Here is a 27422-nt window from a genome sequence, read left to right on the forward strand (position 1 = left end):
CACTGCACCCAGCCAATCAACTGTTTATATTATCAGTAAGGAAGGTTTCCAGTCAACCGTAGGCTATCAGTAGTTAAGTTTTGGGGGAGTCAAAAGTTATATGCAGATTTTTGACTGTGAGAGGAGCACCTCTAACCCCTGCCCTGTTCATGAGTCAATTATAATAAATGATTCTTTTATAGACTGTTCACATTAAAACAATCTTTCTTGATGTTACTAAAGAAAACATCAAGGCCGGGCATGGTGGCTCACGCCTGTAATCCTAGCTCTCCAGGAGGCCGAGGCGGGCGGATTGTTTAAGCTCAGGAGTTCGAGACCAGCCTGAGCAAGAGTGAGACCCCGCCTCTACTAAAATTAGAAAGAAATTAATTGGACAACTAAAAATATATAGAAAAAATTAGCCAGGCATGGTGGCGCATGCCTGTAGTCCCAGCTACTCAGGAGGCTGAGGCAGAAGGATCACTTGAGCCCAGGAGTTTGAGGTTGCTGTGAGCTAGGCTGACGCCACGGCACTCCTGGACAAAAGAATGAGACTCTGTCTCAAAAAAAAAACAAAAACAGAAAGATAGTAGGGAAATCTCCAAACACTTGGAAACTAAAGAATAATCCATGGTTCAAAGAGAAAGTCTCAAGGGATATAAAAATATACATTGAACTAAATGAAAATGAAAATACAACATATCAAAATTTGTGGAATGCAGCTAAATCAGTGCTGAAAGGAAAATGTATAGCACTAAATGCTTGTATTAGAAGAGAGTAATGATTTTGAATCAATAATCTAAGTTTCTTTCTCAAGAAACTAGTAAAAGAACAGTAAAATAAACCAAAAGCAAACATAAAAGAGCAAACAATAAAGGTAAAAACAAAAATCAATAAAATTTAAACAAAAAAACAGTAACAAAAACTCAACGAAGCAAAAGCTGGTCCTTTGACAATATCAATCAAATTGACAAACTTCTAGCAAGATTAACAAAGAAAAAGAGATGACACAAATTACCAATATCAAAAATGAAACAGGTGTTATCACTGAAGATCCTGAAAATATACAAAGGGTAATAAGAGAATATCATGAAAACCTCTACACACAAATTTGATAACTTCGATGAAATACACAATTCCTTAAAAAGTACAAACTAACCCAACATGAATTAAGATAATTTCAATAGTACTATTAATTAATAATGTAAACCCTACCAAAAAAGAAATCTCCAGGGCCAGATGGTTTCTCTGGAGAATTCTACCAAATGTTTAAAGGAGAATTAACACCAATTCTATACAATGGCTACCAGAATATAGAAAAGGGCGGAACACCTTTCCAATTCATTTTATGCTGCCAATAATACCCTGATACCAAAGCCAGATAAATTCAGAGTAAAAGAAGAAAACTACATACCAGTATCTTTCATGAATATACACAACAAAGCTTTTTAACAAAATATTAGCAAACACAATTCAGCAAAGTATAAAAAGAATTATACACCATAACCAACTAGGGTTTATTCCAAAGATGCAAGACTTTCTCAATACTCACAAAAATCAACAGCCTAAAGAAGAAAAATCCCATGGTGTTATATAGAGAGCAGAAAAAGTATTTGACAAAATCCAACACCCATTCATGAGAAAAACGCTCAGAAAACTAGGAGTAAAGGAGAACTTCCTCAACTTCATAAAGAACATCTACAAAAAACCTATAACAAACTCACTTAAAGATTGAAGGTTTTCCCTCAAATATCAAGAACAAGGCAAAGATGTCCTCTCTCATCCACTCTTATTCAATACAGTATTGAAACCTATAACCAACTCAGTAAAGCAAATAAAATAAAAGGCATACGGATAGAAAGGAAAAACAAAATTGTCCTTATTTGCAGATGATCTGATTGTCTGTTCAGAAAAATCCCAAAGAAGTTACAAAAACCAAAACAAACACCTGGAACTACTAAGTGAGTTCTGCGAGACTGTAACGTCATAAGATCAACATGCAAAAATCAACTGTATTTCTAAACATTAACAATGAACGTTAAGAAATAAAAATTAAAAATACAATGCCATTTACCTTTGCTCAAATAAAAAGGGACTACTTAGGTATAAATTTAACAAAATATATATAGGACTTATGGTGAAAACCACAAAATACTGATGAAAGAAATATAAAAGATCTAAATAAACAGGAGAATAAATATGGTGTTCATGGTTTAGAAGACTAAACACAATAAAGATGTCAATTCTCCCAAAATTGACACATAGGTTTAATGCAGGTCCTATCAAATCCTAGCAAGAGTTTTGTAGATACAGGAAAGATTATTGTGAAATTCATATGGAAGGCAAAGGAACTCAAATACCAAAAACAAATTTCAAAAATATGAATTATGTGGGAGAAATCACTTTACCCAATTTTAAGACTTATTAAATAGCTATAATAATCAAATGTGCCATTTATTCATGGAGGGATAGACATATAGATCTACAGAACAGAGACCTAAAAATAAACCAAAACAAGTATAGCAGCCAGTCAAATTTTTTTTGAGATGGGGTTTTGCTCTGTCACCCAGGCTGGAGTGCAATATCGTGGCCACGGCTCACTGCAGCTTTGAACTCTTGGGCTCAAGTGATCCTCCTGCCTCAGCCTTCCAAGCAGCTAGGAATACAGGAGTGTGCTACAACGCCTAGCTAATTTTTAATTTTTTTGTTGTTGTTGTTAGAGATGGGGTCTCACTATGTTGCCCAGGCTGGTCTTGAACTCCTGGGGTCAAGGGATCCTCCAGCCTTGGCCTCCCAAAGTGCTGGGATTATAGGCATGAGCCACCATGCCCAGCCATGACAAAAGCAGAAAAGCAATTCAATGGAGGAAGGTAGTCTTTTCAACAAATGGTACTGGATCAATTAGATATCCACAGGAAAAAAATGAACCTCAACCTAAACCTCATATCTCACACAAAAATTAACTCAAATGGATCACTGATTTAAATGTTAAACATAAAACCTTTATTTAAAAAAACTGAATAAAGGCTGGGTACGTGGTGGCTCATGCCTGTAATCCTAGCATTGTGGGAGGCCAAGGCAGGAGTATTACATAAGGTCAGGAGTTCGAGATCAGCATGAGCAAGAGCAACATCCTGTCTCTACTAAAAATAGAACAAATTAGCCAGGCATGCACTTAAAATAGAAAAAAATTACCCAAGCATGGTGGTGTATACCTGTAGTCCCAGCTATTCAGGAGATTGAGGCATGAGGCAGGAGGATCACTTGAGCCCAGGAGTTTGAGGTTGCTGTGAGCTAGGCTGATGCCACGGTACTCTAGCCCGGGCCATAGAATGAGACTCTATCTCAAAAATAAATAAATAATAAAAAAATTAAAAAATAGAGTAAAATCTTTGAGACTCACAGGTTAGCAAAGACTTCTTAAACATAACACAAAAAGTGTGATCCATAAAAAAAATTGATAAATTGAACTTTATCAAAATAAACTTTTGCTCTGCCAAAGACCCACTTAAAAGGCTAAAAAGACAACTCAAATACTGTGAAAATATATTTGCAAACCAAACATGAAGACTCTCAAAACTCAACAACAAAACAAAACCAGATTAGAGGATGGGCAAAAGACATAAACAGATATTTCACCAGAGGATATATTGATGGCAAATAAGCACATGAAAAGATATTCAACATATTAATCATTACACAAATGCAAACTAGGCCGGGCGCGGTGGCTCACGTCTGTAATCCTAGCACTTTGGGAGGCCAAGGTGGAAGGATCGCTGGAGGTCAGGAGTTCAAGACCAGCCTGAGCAAGGGCGAGACCCCGTCTCTACCAAAAATAGAAGAAATTAGCTGGACAACTAAAAATATATAGAAAAAAATCAGCCGGGCATGGTGGCACATGCCTGTAGTCCCAGCTACTCAGGAGGCTGAAGCAGAAGGATTCCTTAAGCCCAGGAGTTGGAGGTTGCTGTGAGCTAGGCTGACGCCATGGCACTCTAGCCAGGGCAACAGAGCAAGACTCTGTTTCCAAAAAAAAAAAAAAAAGAAAAAAATGCAAACTAAAATCATTATGAGATACTGCTACACACCGATTAGAATACCTAATATGAAAAATAGTTACAATACCAATGCTGATTCCAAGAAACTGGATCTTTCATACATTGCAGGTAGGCATGTAAAATGATAGGGCCAACCTGGAAAACAGTTTTGCAACAACCAACATAAAAGAAACCTAGCATTGCACTCATAGGCATTTATCCCAGAGAAATAAAAACATTGTCCATGCAAAATCCTGTACATGAATGTTCATAGAAGCTTTATCTGTAATAGCAAAAAACTGGAAAAAAAACAAAAATGACTTTCAACAGGGGAATGGCTAAACAAACTGTGATATATTCATACCAAGGAATAATACTCTGAAATAAAAAGAAACAAACTACTGATACATGCAACAACCTGGGTGGATCTCAGGGCTTTATGAGTGGAAAAAAGCCAATTTTAAAAGGTCGCATATAGTAGGATTTCATTTTAGTAACATTCTTCAAATGACAAAATTATGGAGATGAACAGACTAGTGGTTGCCTGGGGTTAGGGCATGTGGGGGTAGAGTATGACTATATAAGGATAAAATGAGGCAGATCTTTGTGGTGATGAAATAGTTCTATATCTTGATTTTTAGTGGTGAGTATAGGAATTTACACATGAAAAAATGGTACAGGACTACACACACACATTGAATCAAGCACAATTTCCTGGTTTTGATACTATACAATAATAACATAAGATATAATCACTGGACGTCTCTGAAATATATTTACGACCTTTTGTGAGTCTGTAATTATTTCCAAACAAAAAGTTAAAAAAAAGAAACCAACAAAGAACAGCCAGTGCCAAAATGATACATGGATTGGAAATATCTCATGATGATTTTAAAGCAGCTATTATTAAAGTACTCCATACTATAAGGGCAAACACTCTTGCAATGTATGGAAAGACAGTCTAGGCAATAAATATAAGAACCAAATGGAAAATTTAGAATAGAAAAAACACAGTAACCAAAATAAAAAATACATACTTGAAGAGCTCAATAGCAGCATGGAGATGAAAGAGAAAAGAGTATACTGAGGATACAACAATAGAAATTACCCAATCTTAACAACAAAGAGAAAAAAAATTTCTTTTAATGAACAGAGCCCCAGGGATCTATGGGAAGATACCAAAAAGGAGGATATTTGTGTCATAAAAGTCTCAGAAGGAGAAAGAGTACGGTGCTGGAAAAATATTTTTAAAATAAAGGTTGAAAACTTCCCACATTTGTTTAAACACGTAAACCTACTGATTAAAGAAGCTCAGCAAACCCCAACAGGATAAATCCAAAGAAATTCACTCCTAGACACATCATAATAAAACTGTTGAACTAAAGACAAAGAAAATATCTTGAGGACATCCAGAGAGAAAGGACATATTACTTACAGATGAAGACTAAATTGGATAACTGCAGATTTCTCATCAGAAACCATGCAAAACTTCTGAAACATGTGGGATAACATTTTTAAAATGTCAAAAGGAAAAAAACTGTCAATCTAGAATTCTATATCTATTAAAAGCAGCAGTCCCCAACCTTCTTGGCACCAGGGACCAGTTTCATAGAAGACAATTTTTTCACAGACCTGGGGCGGGAATTCAGGGAGAGGGATGGTTTCGGGATGATTCAAGCACATTGTATTTATTGTGCACTCAAAGCCCTCTGCTAATGATAATCCGCATTTGCAGTCGCTCCCCAGTGCTTAGCATCACCACCTCAGCGTCACCTCAGATCATCAGGCATTAGATTCTCCTAAGGAGCATGCAGCCTAGATCCCTCGCATATGCAGTTTACAGTAGGGTTCGCATTCCTATGAGAATCTAATGCTGCCACTGATCTGACAGAAGGCGGAGCTTATGGGATGATGTCAGCGATGGGGAGCAGCTGTAAACACAGATGAAGCTTCGCTGGCTCGCCTGTTGCTTACCTCTTGCTGTGCGGTCCGGTTCCTAACAGGCCACAAGTATGTGGCCCCGGGGGGTTGGGGGCCACATATCAAAAGTATCCTTCAGGAATGAAGATGAAATAAAAACATTCTAAGATAAAGGAAAACTAAGGATTCATGGCCAGCTGACCATGCTATAAAAGAACTCCTAAAGGAAGTTCTGTAGACAGCAGAGAAATGATAGAAGGAAACTTGGAACATAGGGCAAGAAAGAAGAGCAACAGTATCTGTTCCTTCATTGAGTTATTTAAAGTAAGTTTGAAGGTTAAAAGCAAGAATTGTAACATTTTCTGATGGGAAAAAATTTTCAATGTATGTGGATGTAATATACAACTATAACATAAAGGGGAGAATAAAGGGACCCACATGGTGGTAAGGTTATTGATTCTAAGTAGACTATGAAAAGTACATATATTGAAATCCCCAGAGCAACAGCCGCTAAAACACTACACAAAAGATACAGTCAAAAGCACATTAGATTGGCCGGGCGCAGTGGCTCACGCCTGTAATCCTAGCACTCTGGGAGGCCGAGGCGGGCGGATTGTTTGAGCTCAGGAATTCGAAACCAGCCTGAGCAAGAGCGAGACCCGTCTCTACTAAAAATAGAAAGAAATTAATTGGACAACTAAAAATATATAGAGAATATTAGCCGGGCATGGTGGCGCATGCCTGTAGTCCCAGCTACTCGGGAGGCTGAGGCAGGAGGATCGCTTGAGCCCAGGAGTTTGAGGTTGCTGTGAGCTAGGATGACGCCATGGCACTCTAGCCCGGGCAACACAGTGAGACTCTGTTTCCAAAAAAAAAAAAAAAAAAAAAAACACATTAGATAAATTAAAACGGGACACTAAAAGTATACAAATACTCAAAAGTAGAAAAGAAGAACCAGGAACAAAAACAAAGGAAAGAAGTACAAAACAAATAATAAAATAGGAGGCTTAAATCCCAACATACCAATAATTACATTAAATGTGAGTAGTCCTAACACACTGATTAAAAGATCACCAGATTGATTTGCTATGTATGGTCTGAATGTGTCCCCCAAAATTCATGTGGTGGAAACTAAATCCCCATGCAACAGTTTTGGAAGGCGGGGCCTTTTGGGGAGGTATTTAGAGGTCATGAGGGCTCTGGCCTCCTGAATAGATTAAAGCCATTATAAATGGGTTTGATGAGGCCCCTTTTTGCCCTTCCACCTTCTCCCCATGTGAGGACATACCATTCCTCCCCTCCGGAGGATGCAGCTTTCAAGGTGCCATTTTGGAAGCAATGACTGGACTCTCATTAGAGAACCAAATCTGGAGGCACCTTGATCTTGGTCTTTCCAGCCTCCAGAACTGCGAGAAAGTAAATTTCTGTTCTTTATAAATTACCCAGTCTCAGGTGTTCTGTTACAGCAGCACAAACAAACTAGGGCAGGGTATTTTTTAAATATTCCCATTATGAGTTGATATAAATAACATTTTTATTAAAACTTTAACTGGTAAGAAGAATGGAATTATCTTACATTTTCTATTTTCTTTTTTTTTTTTTTTTTGAGACAGAGTCTCACTTTGTTGCCCGGGCTAGCATGAGTGCCGTGGCGTCAGCCTAGCTCACAGCAACCTCAAACTCCTGGGCTCAAGCGATCCTTCTGCCTCAGCCTCCCGAGTAGCTGGGACTACAGGCATGTGCCACCATGCCCAGCTAATTTTTTATATATGTATATTTTTTTAGTTGTCCAGATCATTTCTTTCTATTTTTTAGTAGAGACGGGGTCTCGCTCTTGCTCAGACTGGTCTCGAACTCCTGACCTTGAGTGATCCACTCACCTCGGCCTTCCAGAGTGCTAGGATTACAGGCGTGAGCCACTGCGCCCGGCCTATCTTACATTTTTACAAATCTTTTTGGTGTCTAGCTTAATAGAAGATGGATTCTCATGTCTACATCTGCATTCAATCTGTTGCAATATATTATCTTTATTGAAGTATGAAAATACAATTTCACATATGCAACGAATGTACAGATGCTCCAACTTATGATGGGGGGAGTTGTCCTGATAAATCCATTTTCAAGTTGAAAATACTGTTAAGTTGAAAGTGCATTTACTACACCTAATCTACCAAACATCATACCTTAGCCTAGCATCCCTCAAATGGGTTGAGAACACTTACATAAGCCTACAGTTGGGCAAAATTATCTATTCTAACACAAAGCCTATTTTATAATAAAGTGTTTAATAACTCACATAATTTATTGAATACTGCACTGAAAGTGAAAAACAAAATGGTTGTAATCAAAGTACAGTTTCTATGGTTTATCACTTTCACACCATCATAAAGTTGACAAATCATACGGTGAACCATTGTAAGTCTGGGATCATCTATAGTTGGAAAAGTGAAGAGTATTTTAACAGTCTTTTCAAGCAATTGTGGAAATTTTTTGTTACTATACCAAACTTGACAAGTGGTATTTCTTAAAGGTTAGCTGCAATGTGGAATCTGAAACCATATCAATGAACTTTTGTACTCAGTTTGCGACATTAAAATGTATTGGTCTATCTTTATTTACAGATGATTTTATAACACCAATGCATTGATCATTCAGAAAATATCGGCTCATTGAATTATGCAGCTCTTCCCAATGCTGACACATTTCATCATACAATGTAGAAAAATCATATTTATTAATGTCACCAACTACCTCATGAGAAAAGTCTTTAAGCACTGGGAAGCTGTCAAGTTCTCAGTAGCAGATACAAGTTCTCCAAAATTCTAATTTTCACCTAAAAGCTCTAATTTTATCACGGCAACAAATATTATCAGTTGTTTTCCAACAACCATACTTCAAAACCCAGCCAGTACAGGTAATTACCAAATGATACATTCACACAAACCCCTACAAAGACACATCCTTCATATCTGAAGGCCATATTGTTGACAGCAACAAATAAATGTTCCGTTCTGTCATAGGACCATTAATCCCTTCATCAAACACATACTTTTTTTTAAAGTCTGGTTTATTGAGGTATAATTTACATAAAGTAAGATTCACTCTTTTTAGGTTTACAATTCTATGAATTTTTATAAACACATACAGTTGTATAATCATCACAACAACCCAGGTACAGAATACTTCCATCACCGCAAAAGTTGCCTTATACCTCTTTGTAGTCAATCTCCTCTCCCATTCCTAGATCCTGATAAATGTTCAGTTCTGTTATAGGACAGTGAACTCTTCACCAAATATAGGAATATTATTTTAATATCTTACCAAAGTCATCCCGTATCTTACCTCATACCAATTACTGAATTGTTACTACTATCCACTGTTTAAGGATGTGCATGATGCTACCATTAACATCACCATCCTAACTATTCATTACTATTCTACTTCAGGTCACCATGCTTCATGGCTTAGATTGCTTACCAACACTCACTTTCCAGACATGTCAAATCCAACGAAGACAGGTTTTATAGGCAGCTGTTAGAACCCTGCTATACATGGCAGGTTCAGTCACAGATCTGGCTCTCATCCCTTACCTGGACGAGTTCTAGACTACTGCCTCTAAGATAAAATATTACAGGACTTAATTTCCCCCTCCATACTCTGATTACTAGTATTGCAAGAAAAGAAAAATAAAAAGTAATTTCCCCCTCCAACCCAGGCAATAAATATTTATTAAGATCTTTCTCCTACTACACTTCATGTCTCATCTTCCATACTACATTCTTTACCAATCCCCATTCTTTCCAGTCAATTTAAATATTCATTTAGTGCATTCCATGTATAAAATACTCTCCTAAGTGCTATGTAAACGCATCACTTTGTGGTTGTTATTTACAACTTTGATGCTCTTTCCACTATACTTACAGCCTAAAGATCAGAAAGTCTGCCATTTAATTGTTACATGCCTTCAGACAATTCATTTATCTCTTCTGAGGTTTAATTTTATTTATAAAATGGGAATAATATCTATCTCACCTAGTCCACAAGATTGTTGAAATAATAAAAATAATAAATGTACAAAGTCTTATAAAAATGAACATTACTGGCTTTTGGCCCTTCATCCAAAATTCAGTTATCGGAGGAGGAAAAAAACACCTATACCTTCATACAGACCTCTTGTAGTTTTAAAGTGTTATCCCCCAGATACATACAGTTTAGATTTAAACAAATTACTAACTGAACCATATCTCCTAACATGTCAACCATTTCTAGCTTTTGTCACAGAACAAACAAGCAAAAGACACTTTCTAGTAATTCAACAACAAATATTTACTGAAAACTTACAACGCACCAGGCACTGCACCAAGAACTAGTGATACATCAGTGAACAAGACAATCGGATACCAGTTTAATCTCACAGGAATAGTAAAATTCCAATCTTTTTAGAATTTGTGGAAACGTTTTTCTATATATAGCTGAACCTTGAACAAGTTCGAACTGCACAGATCCACTTATAAACGTGGATTTTTTCCAATAAAAATTACACTGAGTGTGCTTGCCTCTCCTGCCCCCCCTTCCGCTTCCTCTACCTCTTCTGCCTCTGCCTCCCTGAGACAGCAAGACCAACCCTTCCTCTTCCTCCTTAGCCCGCTCAATGTGAAGATAACAAGCATGAAGAACTTTATGAGATCACTTCCACTTAACAAAGAGTGAATATATTTTCTCTTCCTTATGATTTGCTTAACATTTTTTTCTCTAGCTTACTTTATTGTGAGAATACAGCATATTATACATATAACATACAAAAGATTTGTCAATTGACTGGGTTTTTTTTCTTTCTTTGTTTCTTTTTCTTTTTTTTGGGGACAGGGTCTCGCTCTGTTGCCCTGGATAGAGCACAGTGGCATGATCATAGCTCACTGCAACATCATACTCTTAGGCTTAAGCGATTCCCCTGCCTCAGCCTCCCAAGAAGCTGGGACTACAGGCGCACACCACCTCGCTCAGCTAATTTTTCTATTTTTTGTAGAGACAGGAGTCTCGCTCTTGCTCAGGCTGGTCTTCAACTCCTGACCTCAAGCAATCCTCCAGCCTTGGCCTCCCAGAGTGCCAGGATTACAGGCGTGAGCCACTGCACCCAGCCAATCAACTGTTTATATTATCAGTAAGGAAGGTTTCCAGTCAACCGTAGGCTATCAGTAGTTAAGTTTTGGGGGAGTCAAAAGTTATATGCAGATTTTTGACTGTGAGAGGAGCACCTCTAACCCCTGCCCTGTTCATGAGTCAATTATAATAAATGATTCTTTTATAGACTGTTCACATTAAAACAATCTTTCTTGATGTTACTAAAGAAAACATCAAGGCCGGGCATGGTGGCTCACGCCTGTAATCCTAGCTCTCCAGGAGGCCGAGGCGGGCGGATTGTTTAAGCTCAGGAGTTCGAGACCAGCCTGAGCAAGAGTGAGACCCCGCCTCTACTAAAATTAGAAAGAAATTAATTGGACAACTAAAAATATATAGAAAAAATTAGCCAGGTATGGTGGCGCATGCCTGTAGTCCCAGCTACTCAGGAGGCTGAGGCAGAAGGATCACTTGAGCCCAGGAGTTTGAGGTTGCTGTGAGCTAGGCTGACGCCAAGTCACTCTAGCCCGGGCAAAAGAGTGAGACTCTGTCTCAAAAAAAAAGAAAGAAAACATCAAGTTCTATCTTTTTGGCAGGTGAAGGAACAATATATTGGAGAGTTACAGTGATGACTGAGGGAATCACTTTATTTACATTGTGTTCCCCTTCCCCTCTAAAAAAAATGAGATCAACCAAACAAAACCAGCTTTTTCAGCAAATGTCAGAAAATGTTCATCTTCTTTCAAATAGCCTGGTGTTTTTTTAACCACGTTTTTAAAAAGAGAAAAGAATTTCTTAAATGGGAGGCAAGACTTTTTCCATCTATTCCTACTTCAACTTATTTTGTTTTCCCCACAGCAGCTTCACAAAAGAGGCATGCAAGAGGCATAGTGTTTAACTATAAATACTTGGCAACTATTCACTCCTTCCCAAACCTGGCTGTGCAATCACCTAAGCCCTGTTAAGAATATAAATTCTAGCATACTACACCTCCCAGCTCCAATTCTCTTATGGTAGGGCTGTGGTAAAACACAAAAATCTGCCTTTGGTTCTGATGTGGTTGATCCATGAACAGGTATTTGGAAATCCTCACTATATCACCCAAAGACATATCCATCAAAGTAAAGCAGCATACAAGCATCCTTCCTTTAAAGCAGTGGTCCCCAACCTTTTTTGGCACCAGGGACCAGTTTCATGGAAGATAAATTTTTCCATGGACAGCTGTGGGGGGGGTGGGGCAGCTGGGATGGAGGGCACAGGTTGTGGCCTGGGAGTTGGGGACCGCAGCCTTAAAGGACTGAAGGTTATCCCAGTTGGTGCAGCCTAAGTTGGCTTTGGCAAATGGCTGGCAATATTTATTCTAATGTCAGATAATTTAAAAATGTAGTAAAAAAAAGTCATTTCCAAAAAATAAAGAATAAACAATCATTATTTGGGTTTTTCTTAATGATTAGTCTCCACTTCAGTAGATATTTGTTGTTTGGGACTGCCCAGAATGTCATTTCCTTTTCTCTTGGTAAATGAACTTCAATTTCCACCCCTCCTTCATGCAACCATAAATCTTAGTATAAGCTGGCTAATCCCCAATTCTAAGATAGGAGCACATGATGCAGGCCTAAACTCGTCAGCATACCATTCTTTTGACCACCGTAACTGGTTCAGATATGGGCACATGATCTGAGTTGGTCAAATCAATTAGAAACTCTATTTAAAGGTCAAAAGACTTTTTTCCACTGTACCTGAACAAGTAGTTTTGGAAGCAACTGGCAATCATCTTGCAGCTACAAAGAGCTGTCTATCTGGGAAGGGAGACAATATCAAAGAAGCAGATCTGGAAAACCAGCTGCCAGTCACATCATTTAAAAAACTTTCCAGGCCAGGCCAGAAAAACACAGGGCATGTTGGTGAAAGGGACCAAGGTGCAGCCAACTTATCATCAGGTTACACTATTGTTTTTGTGAGGTTTCAAATATTGCTTTCTAGATCATCTCATTTAATCTTCATCACTACCTTATGAAGTAGCTTATTATTAACTTCATTTTACAGATTGAGGAAACTGTAGTTTACGAGAGTTTAAGTGACTTATCTAAGGTAAAAGAGGGAAGGAGGAAAAGGTAGCATAATGTACATCTATGGCATTATCCACCCTGCCCCACTGCCCTCCTTTTCCTGGGAACTGCCTTCCCATTCTCATAGTTCTCATATAACCTTACTCTCCTTATCATAACTGATTAGTCAAGGAGTGGGCACCGACCTAGGTATACCCAATGAATCTCTTCCTCCAGAGCTCTAAACTTGAGACTCAAAGAATCTGAAGTCAGTGGTTGAGACAGAAGCTGTAAGATACAAAGGTCCAGTGCTCTGGGCAGTCAGCCTTTCCATATATGACTAAAACCAGTCTAACAACCAGAAAAAAATGATGCCAACACAAAGGAAAAATAAGAGAATACAAAGAGACAGAGCCTTGCTTGCACTTGAGCCCAAGTTCCAGTTCTTACTTAAGTAACCTATAGTGGAACCTTCATTAAGTCTATACCACACAAAGGTAAAGCAAGGAAAAGAGTAACCATTAACACTTGTATGTAACCATGACATTGCATGTAAATTACTTCATTTAATCCTCATAATTAAAACCTATGAAGTATTATCATCATTCTCATTTTGCAGATTAAATATATTCAGGATTTAAAAGCTTAGGTAACTTGTTGGAGATCTCACAACTAAATAAAAAGCTGGCCTGCAGAGCAGAGAGGTAGATAATAATCCACTTGGTCAGGACACACCTCATTTTTCCCTAGGGCAAATCATGAAGATATACAATGATGACAATGAAGATGACAAAGACACCTAATGCTTGAAACTCTGCAAAGCACTGACATGCTTTATCAGACTTAATATTCCTAACAGCTCTATGAGGGTCTATGATTAATCTTATTTGAAGATGATATGCTTGAGTCTTTAAAAAGTTAAGAACTTTGCCCAAAGTCACAAGGCTAATGAGTGGCTGACCTGGATGGGAATCAAAATCCCAATCTGACTCAGAACTCATGTTCTTAACTACTATGCCACACTGTCTCCCTAACTAACAGTCTATTAGAAGTGAGCAGAGGAAATACAACTAGGATAAGATGAATAAATACCTTTAGGGTGGATGATAAAAATCAGAGAAACATTTTCTTTGTCCTTCTGTTACAGAAGTAGTAAAATTCAATCAATCACTTAAAGAATAGAAGCATATATCTAAAGCAGAATTTCTTGATAAGGTTGAGAATTTAAATAAATTCATATTTAAGGACAAATTTGAAGATGGTTTCGATTAGCGAATTTTGTATTATGCTCCTAAATAAAACCAAGTTTCTGAGAGAGGATATCATCTGTCCAAGGCAATACAATTTTTCAATTTACAATTAACAAAGTCAAGAGTAGAATTCAGGGCTTCAGATTCCCAGTTCGGTTTTTCTTTCACTGTACCATACCCATATTCCTGGAAGCCAGTGCATATATAATATTAACTATCTACTAGGTTGACAAGTATTTGACAGGCAGTTCTGCTTAAGTCATTTAATCCTTATAACTATAGCATAAGGCAGGTATCATGATCCCCTTTCAGAGATGGGATAACTGGATATCATTGTGCTTTTAGCAAATTGTCCAAGGACCAAGGGCTAGTAAATACCAAAGTCAAGATTGGAAGCTAGTTATCCCTGACCAAAAAATCTGATACTCTTCAATGTGACGGTGTATGTGCATGGGAAGGTAGGGGTGAAGAATGGCCCTACTAGATAGTAAAAGCTGAAAAGATATTATAAAGACTTTATAATTGACACAGTACATTATTAGCACATGAACAAGCAAGAGAGACCAATGGAACAGAACAGAAAGCTTAGAAATAATCCCAAGTACATATGGAAATTTAATATATGAAGAAAGTGGCATCCCAATAAAGACAGGCATTTTAAAATAAATGCTGTGGAGATAACCAGATAGCCATTTGGATAAAGATGAAGTTGGGGATGGACCCTGTAATCCTAGCACTCTGGAGGCCGAAGTGGAAAGATTGTTTGAGTTCGAGACTGGCCTGAGTGAGAGCTAAACCCTGTCTCTACTAAAAAATAGAAAAATTAGCCAGATGGGCATCATGACAAGAGCCTATAGTCCCAGCTACTTGGGAGGCTGAGGCAGGAGAATCGCTTGAGCCCAGGAGTTTGAGGTTATAGTGAGGCATGATGACCCCTCTGCACTCTACCCAGGGTGACAGAGTGAGACTCTATCTCCAAAAAAAATTTTTTTTTAAATATCTCAAAATATATCATACCATGATAAATTCCAAATGGATCTCAATGTAAAAACTGAAACAACAGAAAAGTATTAGAGAAAATATGAATGAATCCCTTTATAACCTAGACATGGGGAAAACCTATGATTCAAAATCTTGATACAACAAAAAGTCTGAGTCTGAGGCCAGCCTGAGTAAGAGCGAGACTCCATCTCTACTAAAATGAGAAAAATCAGCTGGGCGTGGTGGTGTGCACCTGTAGTCCCAGCTACTCGGGAGGCTGAGGCAGGAGGAGGCTGAGGCAGGAGGATTGCTTAGAGCCCAGGAGTCTGAGGTTGCTGTGAGCTAGGCTGACACCATGGCACTCTAGCCAGGGCAACAAGGTAAGACTCTGTCTCAAAAAAAATTAAAAACAAGTGATAAATTGCAAAAAGAGTTTGCATTTTACCACAGGAAAAAAGGCTAAGATCACTATTGTATAGCTTCTAAAAATTAAGAAGAAAAAAATAAAAAAAATTGGCAAAAAATAGACAGGCAATTCACAGAAGAAATTCAAATGGTCCTTAAAATATGAAAAGATGTTCAACTTTACTCATAAGAAAAACAAATTAAAATTACTCTGAGATACTACTTCTCACCTACTGGACAAAGATTCAAGAGTCTTACAGTATATTGTTGGTGAGGGCAACAGACAATCTCAAATATTACTAGTGGAAATACAAAACAGCACAACTCCTAGGAGAGGGACAATATTGCACAGCAAGCAAAATTATATATATGCATGTATTTTTAACCCAGCAGTCTCACTTCTAGAAATCAAAGACGTATTAGCAAAAATATGAAATGAGTTGTACACAATGTTGCTCACTAATAGCAAAAGATCATAAATAATTCAAGTGTTCATCCATAGAAGACTGAATAAACAAGTTAGCATCCACAAAACAGAATACTATGCAGCTGCAAAAAGGAATGAAGAAAATCATACATCAATATAGGTATGACATATGCTATATTTTGTAACAGAAAGGGGTGGAAATATGAATATAAACATATATACGTGTATGTATGTTTGCTTATATTTGTAAGAAACAACACTGGAATATTAAATAAAAAAACAAAATAGGAAAGGGAAAAGAACAAGGTAGAGAAAATATGGATAGAAGTGAGAATTTCCTGAATATATGTTGTATAGTTTTCACACTTAAGCCATGTAAATGTTTACATATGCAAAAAATAGAATTAAATTAAATCAAAAAAGAAAGCAATTCTTAAGTACTGAAAAAACCTGAAAGAGCCTAATTGATGTCAAGCTGGTGAAATAATCAGTATAAAGTACTTTTTCTTTTTTTTAAAAATAAAATATCATAGCTCTATTCACTGAAAAAGGACAAGAAATAATTTCAACCCAGTAGCAATGAGTATTCAGAATATCATTCCCACTAAAAGGAAAGAGTTTCCTTAAAGAATGGCTGACTTCCAAGCATGAGGCAAGAATGTACAAGATGAACCTGGGCATCTTATTGTAGCAAAAAACAAGGAAGCTCTATCAAATATTACTAGGGTCATATACAAATAACATGGAGTCAACCTGAAGAGACTTCCATTAGCAAAAGATAGGACAAAGAGAGTATCAGCAAGGATGACATAAATTGACTGAAACACACCAAAAGTATTTTTTAAATGTTTCCATAATGGTGCCAAAAATAAAAAACAAAAAAGAAATAAATAAATGCTGGCTATATCTTGTTTGCTAACCCTTATGGACTGTATCAACAGACTCTTCTGCATATTAGCTTTTCAAGCAACGGGAGACCCTAGTAGGAGACTATAGGGAGGGGGGAAATATAAGGGTAGGGGATATATTGCCTTGGCTCCCTTAATGCCAGATCAACATGCTCGTCTCACTTAAAACTAACACCCTCTGTCACATAGCCCTCTCCCACAGATTTACCCTCCCCAGCTGCTCTCTTCCCTTGATCCTTCAGGCCTAGAGGTAGTAGCAGCTCCCTTCCTCACTGCTACTGGTCCTAGGATACTGCATCACCCCTATTGGTTTCCTTAAATATTGTCTATACCCCTATCAATAATCCTTTTCTTAAACTTTCCTCAAATTACCGTTTGTGCCATGTGTATCATAGTAAGGCTCCAAAATACTCTGAAAAGTGCCAATGAAAGAGACAGACTGAAGCATTCAATATGTATTTCGTACACTTTATTACATGGTCAACAAACAGACCTAGATGATAAGTGAAAGTTCTACTCTTAACAGGGAAGAATTACAATTAATAAAAGGAATGACAGAATTAGAAAATCATTATTTTGCTATCCCTAATAAAATAACTGATTCAGCTAAAGATCATCAATGGATGATAGAACCATTAGATGAAAGGTTAATGAGGGATTTTACAAAGGAAGTTATCATGGGCTATCGCCACCTGAACAGAATGGTCAATCTCAGTATCACTAAGGGCCAGACCTTATGTACTTCTTGAAGTGATGCAAAAGAAAATACACACAATCTATGAAATACCCGTGATTAAAAATCTGAAATAATTACATCAAGCTTTTAGATCTAACTATCATTTTATAGGAAATATGGAGGATACAAGAAGTTATATATCACAAGCAAACAAAAATAGAAAAATCCAGAGTATGAAGTAAGGTCCTATATAGCACCACTGACTTGGTTTCTTCAACAAGACATGGAGAGAGAGAAGTTGGGGGAATGGGACATCTCTATATTAAAAAGAGATTTAAAAGATTCTCAAAGGACCTAACAAAATAAAAAAAGCAACATGTGGATTTTGTCTGGTTCCAGATTCTAATAGAACGACTGTAAAAAAGACACGGTTTTACATAATCAGGGAAACCTGAATATAAACTAGAAATTAATGATGCCAAAGAGCTTTTAATTTTGTTAAGCATGATAATGGCCATTGTAGTTACGTAAGAAAATGTCCTTTGTTTTGTTTTTTTTTTCCAGAAATGCTTATTGAATTATGTAAGGGTGAAATGTCAATATCTGGAATTTACTTTAAAATATTTTGGTTAAAAAAAAGATGGCTGATGAATTAAGTGGGACAACATTTTGAAAATTACAGAATCTGGGTAACAGGGGTTCGCTATCTTATTTTCCCTACCTCTATGTATATTTGAAATTTATCGTTATTAAATTACCAAACAAAACAAAAATCCATGTTCTTTCCACCATAACTACAGTTTTCGAACTTGAGTATGTCTAAGAATTCACATCTCATACAGAATCTTAGGACTCATCCCAAAAATTTCCGATTTTGTTTGTCTGGGCATGGGCCCAGATTCCGTTTTTAACAAGTTCCTCAAGTGAATCTGATACAGACAATCTACAGACTCATCTGAAAATTATACACTTAGACTACTTTACTACAAGTAAAGCAAACATTAAAGGAAAGTCATGATCATATCTCTTACCCCTTCAAGCTTTACCCCACACCTATCTTAGTAGATAGACATTATTAATCTCTTCCCTGAGACTATAAATTCCATGAAAGCAGGGCCCATGTTTGTTTTTGCTCACCACAGTGTCCCCACTGCATATCAGAGTTCCTAGCAAACAGTACACACCAAATAAACATTAGTTGAATGAATGAATAACAGCAAAGAGAAAAAAGAAGAGTTAACTGTGGCCCACTGTTTCAAAATTAGTCCCAGACAAGAATCTGAGAAAAATTTCAATTTATTGCCAGAAGTCTGGTATAGGAAGTATGGATAAATAATGGAAGGGTGTGGGTTAACTTGCTTTTTAAAATTAACACAAGTGGCCAGCCGTGGTGGCTCATGCCTGTAATCCTAGCACTCTGGGAGGCCAAGGAGGGAGGAACGTTTGAGCTCAGGAGTTTGAGACCAGCCTGAGCAAGAGCGAGACCCTGTCTCTACTAAAAATAGAAAAAATCAGCCAGGTGTGGTGGTGTGCACCTATAATTCCCAGCTACTTGGGAGGCTGAGGCAGGAGGATCGCTTGAGCCCAGGAGTTTGAGGTTGCTGTGAGCTAGCTAGGCTAACACCATGGCACTCTAGCCCAGGCAACAGAGCAAGACTCTGTCTCGAAAATAAATAAATTAATCAATTAATTAATACAAGTATAAGATAACCTCTTGCTTCTCTAAGAAATCAGACTTCGGACATTAATTTGAACATCTAGCTTCCTACTAATTGTTTAGGAACTATAATAAAAATGTATTTCATATTTCATAATCCCAAACAGGAAGAGTAGATATGTTAGAGAAGTGAACTATACGCATACATTTTAATGGATATACAAATGTGTAATTACCACTTTCTCTGTTCAGAAAGTACAAACCCCTAGAGTTATGAACGTAAGTCACAAATTCAAAAAATAATAAGTGCCAAATATAACAATCAAAATTAGTTTAGGAACTAGTTCCAAAAACAACACTTACCAAAGATGGTTCCTATTCTTATACTTCTACCCCAACATCATTGAACTGTTTAAATTTTATTTCTTAAACAATAAATCAATAACAATTTTTGAAGTTTTTATTTAAGTATAATAAACAAAGTCTCATAGGATTTTTAGAGACACAAAGGACATCAGCAACTACCTGGTCCAAATCTTTCTTGTACAAACAGGGAAAATGAAGCCCAAATAAGAAAAAGATTTACTTGGATACACAGAGATTTAATAGCAAAACAAGACTATGCCAATGCTCTCAATTTCTAGTCCAGTGTTCTTTTCACTACACCATGCTAACAGCATATTTTAAAAAACAAATATTTTCCATTGTGAATTGCAATACTATCTGTTCATCTTCTTGTACATATGTGTGTGATATCCAACAGCTATGCTATGAACTTCAACTAAATGGATATACTCCATTTTTAGTGGGGATGGGAAGTAGAGCTATTACATTATCTTCAGCAACATATGTAATATTTCCTGATATATGGGTTTTTCTGTCATTTATCATAATAGAATCCGTAGTTTTCACCATATATTCATAATACCAAAACTTATAATCATGAAGTAAAACTGAAGTGTAAAGTTATGCAAAGTCTAATTTAAACCTGAGAATTTACTCTTTGTTCACCATAAAATTTTACATGTGGTTCCTTCTTCTGGATTAGAAACATTTCTGACTGAAGAGATTAATGAATGACCCAATTCATGTCTCGGATGTTACTCTGAGCCACCTCTCTACACACCCACAGGGTGAATGTAGTGCAAGAGGCCCTACTTACAGAACATACTGAAAGTATAAAAGATACACACAGAAAGAAAACAAGATAACAACTAAATCTCCACAAATTGGCTCCCAATTGCCTTTCATATCAATCTAAACCCTTGGCACAAAGTAGATACCACGTTATATTAATAAATCATTACTAAGTGAATAAAGAGTCTTTAAAAGTCTCTCCCCGTTCTATTGAATCCACCTTCAGTTACAACTCACTTGGATGCTTCAATACGCACAGCTAGATTATGAATTTATGAGCAGCTTGAGGTACCAGATGAAATTACTCTGGACTTAGAGAAGACAATAAATATCAACTCCCAGCCTAAGTACAGTAACTAGCATATAACAGCAATATTATAAATGTGACAATAATAAGTTACAATTATCAAATGCTTACTAAATGCCAAAAGCTGTGATCATTGCTTTGCCTATATTATTTAATCCTTGCAACAATGTAGTCACTATTATCCCCACCTATTTTCCAGAAGATGAAACAGGCATTGAGAGGTTAAAATAATTCACCTAAAATCCTTCAGCAAGGACATGGCAGAGCTTGGATTTGAATCCAAGTTTAGACCGTGCACAAAGATTTGCTAAATGAATGAATGAATTAGGAGAGTAATTTGTGTTTTTTAAAAGTTCCTGCAACATACTAACATCAAAACAGTCTGGTCCAAACTAACCAGATAGGCAACTAATATTGGTAACAGCTATTAACTCACCAATTGTGAACACTGGTACAGATACAGCTTTGAGGTCCAAAGATTTAATGACCTCAGGTCTTTTCATTCCATCAACAGTTAAATAGAAGCTCAAAAGTGATCAATTCAACTGGCAAGGCATACAGAGAGACTATACAGCAATAATCTAGATTCTGAAATGCTACCCAAAATCTGTTGTAATAACCCAATGTCTGGACGGACTAGGACTGTCAAAAAAGTTTGCAACAAAAATTCCAGTTCAGTGACAGGAATGGTTAGTGGAGTAAATGACAAAACAGTTAAGTTTATGGGAGGAAAGCCTGTTTTGGGATATGAGGAATTTGAGTGATAAGATGACATCCAACTAGAAATGCCTAGAAGGCAGTCAGATATTTAAGATTTGAAAGAAGATAAAAGACTAAAAATAAAGATTTGGGTACCATAAGCACAGAAAAGATAGTAGTTGGAAGCTTTAAGAATGGATAAGTTTTCCAAGGGTGTGAAGAGACAGATAAGTATTACAGGCCAAAGATTAAGGTAAGAGAAAAAGAAGTCAGCAATGAAGATAGGAAAGCACTAGGTCAAAAAAGCCCAGGAAAAGAGAATTTAAATGAAGAAAAACTCAAAGACTAACACCAGAAACTTCATTTACATTTGCCTTCCACATTCTGAAAATCTGCCTAATGAGAAATAGTAGTAACAAATATGTCACAAAGTGGAAGCACAGTGTTAGAACTCGGTATGCACTAGTGCAACTAATATTGGTTCCCTTCCTTCCCTCCCACCCACCTGTTGCTACACCTCCACTAGCTAGAAGGAAAGTGGAAAGAAAGGTCAAGCTCTCAACTGGCATCCTGAAGCAGTGTGCTAATAAAAATGCTACATGCAGGATAGCTATATTTTCATAAAATGTATGTCAAACTTCACAACAAATGTATCCTTAACCCTCCTACCCACTTTTGTTTTTCTTTATAAATTTACAAATCTTAAGCATTTTTCCCCTGCAAAGATTTAACAGATTTAATGAAACACTATCCCTACTCAAAATCACTGAGAAATTGTTACTAGGCCTAGATAAAATAATTTTATGGTAAACAAGTCAGGAAAAGGAAAACAGCTCCCGATAATCACTACAGATTGTAACACTGTCAGTAAGAAAGAGAATCATAAAGACACTGGAAAGAATCTGACTTACAGAAAACCGAGGCTGAGTAATTTGAATGTCCTAGGAAACAAGTGAATAGTTATCATAATATACCTTCATATTTCCAGACTACCTTAGCATTTATACTTATAATATGAAAAACTAACTTATTTAGTTCTTGAAATAAATTACAAGTGTTCAAGAAAAGGTTATATAGCCACTTATGGTTCTTCCAGCTACATTACTTTACAGCTAGTATCCCTTATCTAAAATATTTGTGACCAGAAGCACCTCAGATTTTGGATTTTTTCAGATTTTAAAATATCTGCATATACATAATGAGATATGTTGGGGATGGGACCCAAATCTAAACGCAAAATTCATTTATGTTTCATATATACCTTATACCCATAGCCTGAAGGTAATTTTACATAATATTTTTAATAATTTTGTGCTTGAAACAAAGTTTTGACTGTGTTTTGTCTGCAACACATTACATGTGGTCAGGTGTGGAACTTTCCACTTGTGGCATCAAGTCAGCACTCAAAAAGTTTCAAATTTGGGAGAATTTCAGATTTCAGATTTTCAGATTAGGTTTGCTCAACCTGTAATACTCATCATTAGTGTCTCAACAAAAAAGCTATCCTGTGGGTAAGGTGGTTTAAAAAGTCATTTGCCAGCAAACTGTTCAGAAACCAAAAGGTTTGGGAACTTCCATTTCTGAGAGTGAATCTAGTAAAGGAAGTGGAAAATAAATAAGTGACAATTTTATTTTTTGAGATTACAAAAAAAATCTAGAACTATAGTAGTGTATATGGCACATAATACATACTCGATAAGTATCAGTTAAATAAATCAACAAAGGTCAAAATAATAGAGAAAGGCAACCAAGTAAAAGGAGTATTGTCTCTACAATATATGAGGGGTCCAAAGTCCAGGTCCAGACAGGGGAGAATAAGAACAGGCTCACTTGTTCATTGTAACATTGTTTAAAATATTTCTCATATATATACATATAATATATATACATAAGAATAGACTCACTGGAAAAGGTGAAGTCACTTGAAAGATCATTCTGGACAGTAGAATGAATGAATGCTCAATGAAAAAGATAAAATATTATGCAAAGAAAATGCATGCTAGATACTACAAAACAGGAAAAAGGATTTTTGTCTCCAAAGAAAAATTCCATCTTTACCAAGTTCAGATTGATATGGTAATAAAAAAAATTTCAATAACAGCTATCCATAAATAGCTGTGGAAGTAAACAGAAAAAATGGCCATGGTTATAAGATTACAAGGCAAAAAAATAACCAAATCTGTCTGTTGCCTACTCTTTTTTTCAAAATGTTCTTTTAAAAGTCTTGGGCTCCATGATACTTGGCTGTCCTAACGCTGAAGGCCTTGATTGTTTACTTCCTTGACTCTTCCTCTTGGTTCAATCTTCATCTTTCACCCTCAGTTCTCTCCCTACTCTTTCTCCCTTTATTATTTTATCAATTTCAACTTTCACCTTTGTGCAAATCATTTCCAAATCGTTATCTGTAATTATGAGCTCAGTGCTATATCTCCAACAGTCTACACGTCATTTCTTCATGGTTGTCCCACTATCCCCTCAAACACAACAAATCTAAAATTGAATTTATCTGTAGGCCTATTCTTTCCAAGCAATTTCCAAACCTGACTTTGCTATTTTCACCATTCTCCCTGTAATCCAGGCTCAACATTTTTTAGAGTCATCTGACTACTACTGCCTCTCTCTTTGGTTCCCCCTTCTTCTCCCCAAGCCTGCCAATTAAGTTCCATCAATTCTTCCTTCCTCATTCTCACACCCCGATTTTGGGCTTCAAACATTTCTAGACCATTACAACCTTAAAAAACCCAACAAAACAAAAACACTTCCCAAACTCACTCATCCTACCTCCACTCTTTTACCACACTAACCCACTGTGCACACAACTACAAAATTCATATTCATTAACCCTGGCACAGTCTTACTTACAAATATTTCACAGCCACAGCACCCTACAGACAATCTAAACTCCTTAGCCGACAGCAAATCAAATCCTCCACAATCAAACTCCAATCTATCCTTCCAACTTTACCTTCCTCCGTTTCCCTAAACATGGCATAGTCCATCATGTGTCCATCCTGTATTCATGTTATTATCCTCTACTGTCCCTCTGAGTACCCTCCATCTAAATCCTATCCATCCACCATAAGGCACTTTGGCCCTCTCAACTCACAGTGATTTCATCCTCTCAATTTCTAAGAGCGTTTATTTGGAATTTATAACATTTTCTCAATCTGTGAAGTGTTTTGCTTTGTTTCTATGTATGTATGTGAGACTATGTCTTGTCTTCCAACAGACTAGACTGTTAAGGAAAGAGTTCATGACTTACATTTCCTTGTATCCTGCACATCTTAATAAATATCTGTTGAGGTTCCCACCAAATGAAACTACAGTAAGAGGCTAGAAGACAACTAAAAAAAAATAATAAAAGCTACTAAACCCTGCCTGTAACATAACTTCATGGAATAATGAGATTAAAAAGCAAAATAAAATCAGATATATGGAAACTGTATAAATATTGAAAGATGAATTAGGTCTCTTAGAAGTTATAGAAATCCTTACTGAAAAGATGTGTTCTAATTCCTTCCACTAATCTCATTTAATAAAAAGTCTTAAAATGTATTAAGCATCAATTTTCTTTACTGTTTCTCAATATGAGGAGCATCCATAATGTGGGTGAGACATTTCAAACAACCCACAGTACTCTTATTTCATAGTTGGATGCTTAATTTTGAAAGCTTCGGGGAGAAACCGTCCTGCAAAACCCACACATACTGAAAAACGTAAGCAGCTATTTAGAGTAACTAAAATGTTAATTTTAAACAATCTACATAATTTTCCTCTGATTCAAGATGGGATTTTTGAATGGTATTAGTTCTTTGAAGGGCATTATTCTGTTTCCTTAATATTAATCCCCAAAATTGTGTATATCTAACATTACTTCACTGAAGACACTGTAAAATCCTACCCATATATATGCTCCCTGAAACTTTATTTTAGAGATTATATGGTTTTTGTTTGGACTAAAATAGAAATATAACTTTTAGTTGTTCAGAAACTCGTTTATAGTTTGCAACCATTAGTGTTAGGGGAAATTGATCAAACTCAAGAACCCCAATTATTTACAGATAATTGTATATGCTATCAACCACTGAACAATTTTTAAAATAGGACTTTGGCTTTTCATGTCATAAAGACTTCTTCAGAATGTTTTAAAAGTGACAGTGTTAAGTGCAACACCACCAAAAAAGGCAGTTATATCTGTATGATACTTCTGTAACCAACAATATTTTAAAAGGAGTTAACATTCTGATGACCTGTGATCAGTTATCTCGGATTTTTACACTAAACAGTTCAGGAAAAATTCCTTCAGATTCAAGCCACCTATGACATTTTGGCTCAAAAATCACTTCCTCAATATCGATTCTCCATTGTCACCTCCAAGTCTAAAAACAAATCCCCTAGGAGCTAAATCGCAGAAAATGCAAAGTAGTCTTTCCAATGTTACTGTCACACCAATCAGGAAGATTAATATTACTACGATCGCCATTCAACAAACTATTTACAGAGTAACTTTGACGTGATAACTCACGATGCCTGCAATAGCAGTTTATAAGTATCTTTCGTGTACTGATGAACTGAGTCAGAACTAAGTTCACAGAATAGTTAGTACAGAGCCAGTGAAATGGTAAATAATTTGCCCATGCCATGAAATCTTAATGGTATGCTAAGATTCTGAGCGAACAGAAACCTGGTGTTTTTCAAGAAGAATATGCACACCTGAGACTTTTTTTTGCAGCTAAGTAGACTGAAAGCAAGAGGAAGGCAATACATGCAGAACCCCAGACAAGCAAGAGTGCTACTCACCAGCAAACAATCCGAATTCACTTCCGACTTGGGATCCCGCAGCAGGTTGTCGATTTTTTCAAATCGAGTCTCAAAACTGTCCCCAGTCGACATGTTGCTGCTACTGTGACAATACCCTTGTACCAGCACCAGCCCGGAAAGCAATTTCAACCAACTTCCTCCGCGGTGGGTTCGCAGCCGCGGGGCTGAGGAGCCGGAACCTCAGGGTCACCAGGTGCGCCCGGTTCCCCCTCCGCCCCCTCACTGAGGGGACCTCCGCTCTCCAGACCCCGGGCCGGGGGCAACAGCGACCCACAGCCGCTCGGACGCCCAAAGTCGCATCCCACCCGGCAGCCCCTCACGACAGCCGACAGCGCCGTCGCCGCTAGCCTCGTAGCTCCGGCGAGGTGCTTCAGCCTAGCGGGCCCCCGCCGCCGTCGCCAAGGAGTGGTCCCCGTCCCGAGATGGGCAGGAGGGGAGAGAGAAAGAGAAGCAGGGTGGAGACTCCCTCGGGGCAGCAGGGGAGGGAGAAGAGGAAAGGCGAAAGCGAAGGGCGGGTGAGGAGCTGTGCCAGCTGCAGCCGCCGCTCGGGCCACGGGCCGGGCCCGCTCCGCTCAGAGGCGCTGTAGGCGGTCTAGCCCCGCATCCCCGGCTCTTCTTGGCCCGGCCCGACGCACCGATCCGTCTCGGCCAAGAGCTGGTCCCCGCGGGGCAGCCTCACTCTCTCATTTTGTCCCGTCGCTGCTGGGGTTGCTGCTACGGTGTCCGGCGGGGCAGGGCGAGGTCGGTGCCCGACGTAGACTTAGGAGAGGAGAGGCTGGAGAGCGGGCGGTGAGGAAGACGACAGTCGGGTCCTGGCGGCTGCTGATGGGGGAGATTCTGGGAGGGGCAGCGGTCGCGGCTCGGGAAAGGGCGAGTCGCGGCGGCGAATGCCTGGGGGGGGTGGGGCGAGGGGGGCCGAGAGAGACTAATATGTCCGCCTTCCTGTTCAAACAAACGGAGACCGCCGGCGCGGACTGCGCATGCGGGGCGCGGACGGTCGGAAGGGGAACCAGCCGGGCCCCGCGCGCGCGCACGCTGGCGCCTCCGCAGGG

The 27422-nt window shown here is 37.9% G+C and overlaps 1 protein-coding gene across 1 annotated transcript in view; it reads right to left on the reverse strand.

The window, feature by feature from the left end:
* ROCK1 (Rho-associated, coiled-coil containing protein kinase 1) overlaps window positions 1–27400 on the reverse strand; it is a 182152-nt gene extending 154752 nt beyond the window's left edge. Inside the window, exon 1 of the mRNA XM_012652083.1 lies at window positions 26350–27400. Within this exon, the coding sequence (XP_012507537.1) occupies window positions 26350–26442 (93 nt within the window). The 5' untranslated portion in view covers window positions 26443–27400. The remainder of the gene's footprint in view (window positions 1–26349) is intronic.
* Between the last annotated feature and the right edge of the window lie 22 nt (window positions 27401–27422).

The sequence above is a fragment of the Propithecus coquereli genome, unplaced genomic scaffold (assembly GCF_000956105.1).
Source record: "Propithecus coquereli isolate 6110/MARCELLA unplaced genomic scaffold, Pcoq_1.0 Scaffold38, whole genome shotgun sequence".
NCBI lineage: Eukaryota > Metazoa > Chordata > Mammalia > Primates > Indriidae > Propithecus > Propithecus coquereli.